Here is a 7,624-nt window from a genome sequence, read left to right on the forward strand (position 1 = left end):
AATTTAGGTATGATTGAGAACACTGCTTTTTTTTTTAAACAAAAAGGATATGAGAGGGCTATCTCATCTCACGTTCTCATTTGTATCACAGTATAAATCCAGTCTGTCTATATTTATCAAGCCTAGGTTTCTACTGAGGGTAAATTAATGTGTAGATTGGACAGAGCTCAAGCAGACAAGTAGAACTATCCAAAAGCTTTTTTCCAAAGAATAACTTCCACAAGAATAACTTTATCTCCTCTCTCTCTCTCTTTAAATTTTTTTTCGATTTTATTTTCAGAAACATGGATTCAGATACCTTGCAAGCCTTCCAGAGTGAGCTCACATGCTCCATCTGCATAAACTACTTCATAGACCCTGTCACCATCAACTGTGGTCACAGCTTTTGCAGGCCCTGCCTATACCTCTGCTGGGAGGAAGCCCAAACGTCAATGTGCTGCCCTGAGTGCAGGGAAATATCAGAGAAGCCAGACTTCAAAACCAATATTGCACTCAAGAGGCTGGCTTCACTTGCTAGACAAGCCAGGCCTTGTCACGTTGACAGCTCTAAGGACCAGATCTGTGTGGCACACAAGGAGGCAAAGGGGCTCTTCTGTGAAGTGGACAGAAACCTGCTCTGTGGACCCTGCTCTGAATCACTGGAGCACAGGGCTCACAGCCACAGTTCGATAGAATGTGCTGCGGAGGAATACCGGGTATGTGATACCCCTAAAGCAAATTTGGAATCTATAGGATTCTAAATCAGAGAGAGAGAGATGAGGACTTATGATAATGAAGTTGATGAGAATGGAGATGTTGGAGGTGGTAATTTTTCAATATAAATCCCAAGCTATCGATATGTCCTTTCCATGTTGCTAATCAATGTGATACTATAATCATGGTTGGGCTTAGCACTCAGTAAGGGAATTTTCCTTAGGAACATTGTCCAAATATGGGGAATTGGTGCGGATGTGGAGCAGGTGGCTAGTAGCAGGAATACTGGCTTCTGCTGCAAGCAGAACTCCTTTATAGAAAGATTATATAAAAACAAATTTCTCAGGAGATGGATTATATTATCTGCAGGGTGACTTAAAACTCTCTATTAAATATTTCCGTCACATTTAATATCCCAAATATTAGAATCAAATTGCTTATCATGGAAAAACCTGACCACTCCATTCTAACTCAAGACTACTATTCGCTCAACCACAGATTTTCCTATAGATAATGGGATGAAATCTACAATATCTTCTTTGTCACTAAAGCTCTTGGTTATTTTGCAGGAGAAATTTCTAAAGAAAATGGACACCATACGGAAAATGACTCAGGAAATGCAAAACCATCTAAATCAGGAAACTAGTAAAATCCATTCATTAGCGGTAAGAATGAAAATGTTTTATTTGTTTTTATGCAAATTGACATAATGCTGGCTTATACTATTTAAAGTCAAATTACACGTTAAAGGATAGTGGTTTCTTCCCAGGAAAAGTAGTGGTTTCAAGTGGTACATCAGTTATTACAAGTATACAGATCAACACAAACTAATGCAAAGAATACTAGTATATTGGATAAACGGGACGTGATAGGTATTTATAGTTCAACTTTGAAGGTTTGGATAAACCTTCTCCAACACTGAGGTTAAGACAGCCTTGAACTGTCTTAAGTTTTAGTGTGAAGGAGAGAAGAGAAATAGAATAGTACATAGCAGAAAAATACAGTAATTTTTAAAAATCTATATAATATGATGTATACTTAAATATGTTGAAATATTTAGAAAAATCAGGCAAAGGAACAACAGGAAAGTAAGAAGATTCAGGAAGTAGAGAAAGTAATTGGTGTAGTAAGAATTATGTAGAAGCATCATAGGGAGAGAAGCTCAGACTCTGTAAATTTTGATTTAAATAGGAAGAGTGGGTGGGAAACATAAAGGATGGCCAGAAAAGACTGGAAAATATTCAAGACCCTTTGAAGGTCTGAGGCAGAAAGTTTAGAAATGATTTGCTTGATATATTTGAAGGTGTAAGTTGTAAGGAAATCATACCTGAAGTTGTAAGTTTTCTGTTGAGAATGAGGACATGTGATCTTTTTAACTGAATATCTCTGCAGCACTATGTGGCTTTACAGAAGGTGACGATCAAAATTCAATGTCAGAAGATACATCTGTTTCTCCACGAGGAGGAGCAACTCCATCTAGAGACAATAGACAGAGACGCAGCGGAGACTTTCCAGCAACTCAGGAGCAGTGAAGTCAGGATGACCCAACAGAAAGAACACCTAGAAGAAATGCACAGAGAGCTGGCTGAGACGTGCCAGAAGCCTGCCGCGGAGCTGCTCCAGGTGAGGGGGAGGGTCCATCCTGAGACACGGGAATGCTTTCTTGGCAACGCAGTCCAGACATTGAAATGTCCCCTGCATATGCCATTTCTCTCAGCTGAGTGATATGTGCTCCTTGTCTCCCGTCGTTATGTTTGTTCAATCACTTACTTATGCATATTCTGGTAATCCCCGGGCGAGTTTTGCCATTTTATGAAATAGCATAGGATAGACTGCTCTTCAGGAGACTGGGAGTATTATCCACACAGAGAGATTATACAAAATCAGCCAACCGGTGTGATCAGAGGAAAGTCAACTTTGCTGAGGTAATGCTCCATTTATGTCCCCTAATCGATCATCACTCCCTGCTGTCCCACACAAAAGCAGTTTGCTGAAGACATTGAGGCTTTGCCTCTTGTCAACTCAAGGTTTACAGAATTCTGTAATCAATTTTAATGCAGTCTATTATATATATTTCCCTGTTTTGTTTCAATTGTCATAAGTGGTCAGACCTCTCCCTGGAAGTAGACTAATGCAAAAAAAATTGGAATAAAATTTTTTTGGAGGGTTAAAAATAATTGATACAAAACAGAATCAATGAGATTCCGTAGGAGATGGAGAAATAGGTTGATGGTTTGACTACCCCAGTGTCATTGCAGGGTTATGAGTTTAAGGAGAGAAGCAACCACAGCTGAACGTCAGAAGATGCCTGCAATTCTTCATGAAGAGGAGCAACATCAGTTAGAGAGACTATGAAAGGAGGGCAAGGACATTTTTTAGCAACTCGAGGAAAGTAAATTCAGAATGGCTCCAAAGAGGGAGATATTAAGGACATATGAGGAACTGAAGGAAACAGATATGGAGCTGTTCCAGGTAATGACTGACAAATGGGGTATCAGGATGTTGAACATTCATGTGAAGTTATTTTTCTGTCTCAACTGAAATCCATCTCCTATTCTATTTTCATCATTTGTTTCCAAAAACATCGTTCTAAAACTGCAGCTACTTAGTTTCAAGGACATTGCCTCTCTAAGGGATTCTACAAACCAGAGATCCCTCCTACTTTATCCATGAACAACAGAATTTTGTAGAATGGTTAAGGTAACATCCTCAAGAAATACTTCCCACCTAAAAATTAATAATATATTTTGACTTTTTGAAAATTCGAAAAAGAATAAGCTGTTTATTGACATTTAGGTTAACTCATGGACATAGAAAGATGGAGCAATTTGGGAATCTAGGCTTGCATTACTATCATTTTGGGGTATACCAACTTTGGAATTAGTTAGGGCCTGGGAACGATGGCTCATTAACTTATTCATAGTTATAGCAGAGCACAGAGACTCCCCAGGCCTCCTCCCCCTTGTCTCACACTGAGAATGTCTTCAAAAATCAGATTTTACCAGGACATTAATTTATGACAGTAGGGTAGACTGATTTTCTTCTTCTTGTTGTTGTTTGTTGTTGTTGTTGTTGTTGTTGTTGTTGTTGTTGTTAGGACATAGAAAATGCTTCCCAGGAAGAAAGACAGTGGGGAAATAATAACTTCTGAAACCATTTCACAATCTTACCCCGGACCTAGTGGAAGAGGTATCTTGTGAAAAGCACTGTTTCATTTTTCTTCTCACGGGCTTTTGGAGACATAATGCACAGGTGAGTGTGTACCTGGATTCCAGCAGATGATCTTTCAGAGTTTCCCCAAATATCAGGCAGGATCTACTAAAGTGATGGCATAATTTATTGGGATATTAATTCAATATCTGCCTGGATCTACTTTTCCCCTCTCCCATCCAGGTATACATCTTTTTAGTGTCATGCTGAGTGATTTTATTTGGCAGGTTTAATACAAATGTTGCAAAAACAAACAAACAAAATGATAAAAAATTGTCCCTTCATTCCTGACTTTTTTTAGTTCTCCAAAGCCTACACGTATGAAGGAGGACCGCTGAGTTTTGTAGGTGGTGAAAAAGTCAAATACCTCACAGAGGTTGCCAGCAGATGCTGGGGAGAAAGGAAGAGAGAGAAAGAGAGTATACTAACAGACTCTATATGCACAAGTTTTGAAAAATAGATGAAACAAACCCTTAAGGTGTTAACAGCTGTGTTTTCCTCTAGGAAAGCTCTGCTTTAGGAAGCAGATCTCCCTGTCTGGAGAAGTTCCGCAATTTCTACCCTGTGAAGATAGCAACAGACACACCAGTCTTCAGAGAACCCCTCATTTCCAGATGGAGATTTCAGCGAAGTTTGCTAATGGACACCAGAATTTCATTCCTGAATATGCTCAAGGGCATAAGAGACTAAGGATCTTTACAGATTTCTGGGCAATAGCAGGAGCAATTAGACTAAATGCTGACATTTTAGCAATATACTTAAAAATTCAGGAATTGTGAATAAGAATTTGACAAGGTGGTAATTTTTAAATTTCAAAATTAGTGCATTAAAAGTATTCTGATGAAGTCTCTTATATATAAGAATAATATTTTTTATGGCTGCCCTGCATCTTTGTCCTTGCAGGAGTACATCAGTGCTGGTGCATACGCCCCAACCTTTGCATCCAGAGATCAGTGTGGGGCCTATCACTGGACTGATGGATGGGCTCAACCACTTCCAAGGTGAGTGTCAACCCATTGGCTGTATTCCCGTGATCTAGTATTTATTGTTAGGAGCCCGTGAGAAATATTTTCCCCTTTGTTAATGGTTTTAGATATTTTCAGAAATGAATCATATAACTATGCAATCCTTTAACTGAGTATGTCCTTACAGGCAGATTTACAATATCAAGAGTTAATGATAGTGCAAAACATAAATATGACCCAGGTTCATATGTAGTGAGTCATACAGTTAGTAAAAGGAATGACACATAGAAAATGAAAATTTTAATAAATGGATCAGTGATCAGATTTCAGCTTAATTTCTCACTGTTACATACAAAATTATACATTTATTCAGTATATTTAATTTTGAATTGTTAAGCAATTTTGGGGGGATATATAGCTTGCTAGAGCTTGTTTGTTTTTAATTTTTTTCACAGTGGATAGATTGTATTCATATAATGTAAAAAATATGAGTTACAATGTAAAAACGTAAAAGGAATTTCTTATAGACTAAAGTAGTAATAAAAACAAAAATAATTTCAGCTTACAATATAAAAAGCTGCATGTTATATTTCAAAATGCACATATGGACATATAGATTTTCTTCCAGTTCCCTTAGAGGTTCTTAGATAAGGGAATATCTTCACATCTCATTCAAAATGATGACACTATTACTTAGAAATAAGAAATGTCTTTCTGATACTAACCTGTATAACTAAAAAGAAAGTTCAGGAGATAAATTACTGGCTATTTTGATTTGAAAACTGAATTGAAAGAGATTGATTTTACATTTGACTCTCAATATTTGAATTCTCAAAAATTTTCAATATTTTTGGTTAGGGATTTGTTTGCTCTGTAGATGTTTTCATCATCCCTATAATTTATTAGATATTACAACCTAAGCTATTCTCACTGTTGTAACCTTATATTTTTCAGGAAATTAACCTTTTGGTAGAACAACTTTTATCTCAGGGCTTTAAATTTTCATTATTTACATATATGTCTATGTATGCTTTTTCTTTTTTGAGTGGATGTTTCTCTGGATCCTCAAAGAGTCAATAGTCAAGTCCTCCTATCTGGAGAGTTGAGAAGGACTAGTCTTGGATGTGATCCTCATGATGCATCCTATATCTCTCCAAAACCTGGATGTTTTCTTGCGTGGGGTGTGCAGACTTTTACCTCTGGCAGACATTACTGGGAGGTGGATGTGGGGGACTCTTGGAATTTGTCTTTTGGTGTCTGTAATGATTATTAGAAAGAGAAGAATAGTTATGATAAGATAGACGAGAAGGAGGGATTCTTTCTTCTTGGATGTGTTAAGGAGGACATTCACTGCAATGTCTTTTCCATCTCCCCATTTTTATGGCATTATGTGCCAAGGGTGATTGATCTAATAGGAGTATTCATGGATTATGAAGGTAGAACTGTGTGCTTTATTAATGTTGCTAAAATTTCCCTTATATACAGCATCCCTTTTTGCTAGAAAGCTGGTAGAGCAATATTTTGGGGTGTGTCTACGAGGGTGTTTCCAGAAGACATTAGCACGTGGGCCTGAATGAACTAGGTGGGAAAGATGTGCTTTCGAGATGAGTGGGCACCATCCAATCTGCTGGAGACCCTGAGAGGGAAAAAAAAAAAAAAAACAGAGGAAAAGATGAATCTTTCTTTATCTGCAAGAACTGGGATACATTCAGCTCTTCTGTCTGTGAACATCAGAACTCAAGACTCTTCAGCTCTTGTGTTCCAGCATTTAAACCAACGGCACCATTGGCTTCCTTTGTTCTGAGGCTTTCACACTTCAACTGAGCCACGCTAAAGGGCATCCAGTTTGCAGATGGCCTATCATGGGACTCCTCAGCCTTCACAATCCTGTAAGCCAATTCCCCTACTAAATCCACTGCCATATATTTATTACAGACATATACTTTTGTTTCTGTCTCTCTGGAGAACCCTGAATAATACACCAGGTGCTGTCTTCATGTAACACTGCCATTCTGGGAAAAGCCACATGGTCTCCTGGTCCTTCTGATGGTTTATGAAGCCCAGGATAACTCAGGGCAGCTGCTTTTTCCAACACTTCCTCTCACCTCACCACCAGCACGGTATACTTATAGTGGAAATTGAAGGCCCATATTTCCACATTGCACCATCCAATTTGGTATAATTTTTGTGTTTTAGGTTCTTTTTGTTTGTGCATCTACAAATCATATTTAGTAAATACTGGGCAAAATCATTTTTGATATTAATCTGCATAAAAAGGGGAAGTTCTCAAAAAGGCCACCCAAATGAGAAGAAGCCTTGTGGAGGGTGCAGAGGGAAAACCTTTCTCTGTGACACACAGGATATGGATGGAGGGCTCTGCCTGGTCTGCTCTTATGTGGTTGTTGCCGAACATGGGGTATTCCTTAGAGTGCAGCCTCAAGTCAGGATACTGCAGAAAAGCATGTGCTGAAGGTGAGGAAAGTGAAATTTCTAAACCAGATTATTGAAGCATTGTTCATTCTTGGCTTCTGCCAACCACCCAGAACTTTTCCCAGAGCTTAGTTTCAGCATCTCAAGTTTCTAGATTTATTGGAAAAGATACCAGATAAGGGTTTGTTGAGAATAATTTTGTCAAAGAGTCCTACCTTATTTTCACCTGGATGATGGCAGTAGTTACCAGAGAAAAGTTCAAAGGAACGTGAAACTCAAAACTGAATCTTACCTTTATATCACTTTATAGAATCACCTTTGTAGAA

At 38.2% G+C, this 7,624-nt stretch overlaps 1 protein-coding gene across 1 annotated transcript; it reads left to right on the top strand.

Moving 5' to 3' along the window:
* Positions 1-284: 284 nt before the first annotated feature.
* Positions 285-7,375, top strand: LOC134376186 (tripartite motif-containing protein 64C-like). The gene is made up of 7 exons (XM_063094827.1): positions 285-695; positions 802-804; positions 1,263-1,358; positions 2,086-2,328; positions 4,524-4,534; positions 4,807-4,904; positions 7,296-7,375. The coding sequence occupies exons 1-7, from the start codon at positions 285-287 to the stop codon at positions 7,373-7,375; spliced, it is 942 nt and encodes a 313-aa protein (XP_062950897.1).
* The last annotated feature ends 249 nt before the right edge of the window (positions 7,376-7,624 follow it).

Source organism: Cynocephalus volans, chromosome 4 (assembly GCF_027409185.1).
Source record: "Cynocephalus volans isolate mCynVol1 chromosome 4, mCynVol1.pri, whole genome shotgun sequence".
Classification (NCBI taxonomy): domain Eukaryota; kingdom Metazoa; phylum Chordata; class Mammalia; order Dermoptera; family Cynocephalidae; genus Cynocephalus; species Cynocephalus volans.

Excerpts from the sequence above, each read along its gene's own strand:
- LOC134376186 (XM_063094827.1), top strand. The coding sequence starts at position 285 with ATGGATTCAGATACCTTGCAAGCCTTCCAGAGTGAGCTCACATGCTCC. Across the intron at positions 1,359-2,085 it reads GTAAAATCCATTCATTAGCG|CACTATGTGGCTTTACAGAA; the intron begins GTAAGAATGAAA and ends ATATCTCTGCAG. Across the intron at positions 4,905-7,295 it reads TGGGCTCAACCACTTCCAAG|AGTGCAGCCTCAAGTCAGGA; the intron begins GTGAGTGTCAAC and ends GGTATTCCTTAG.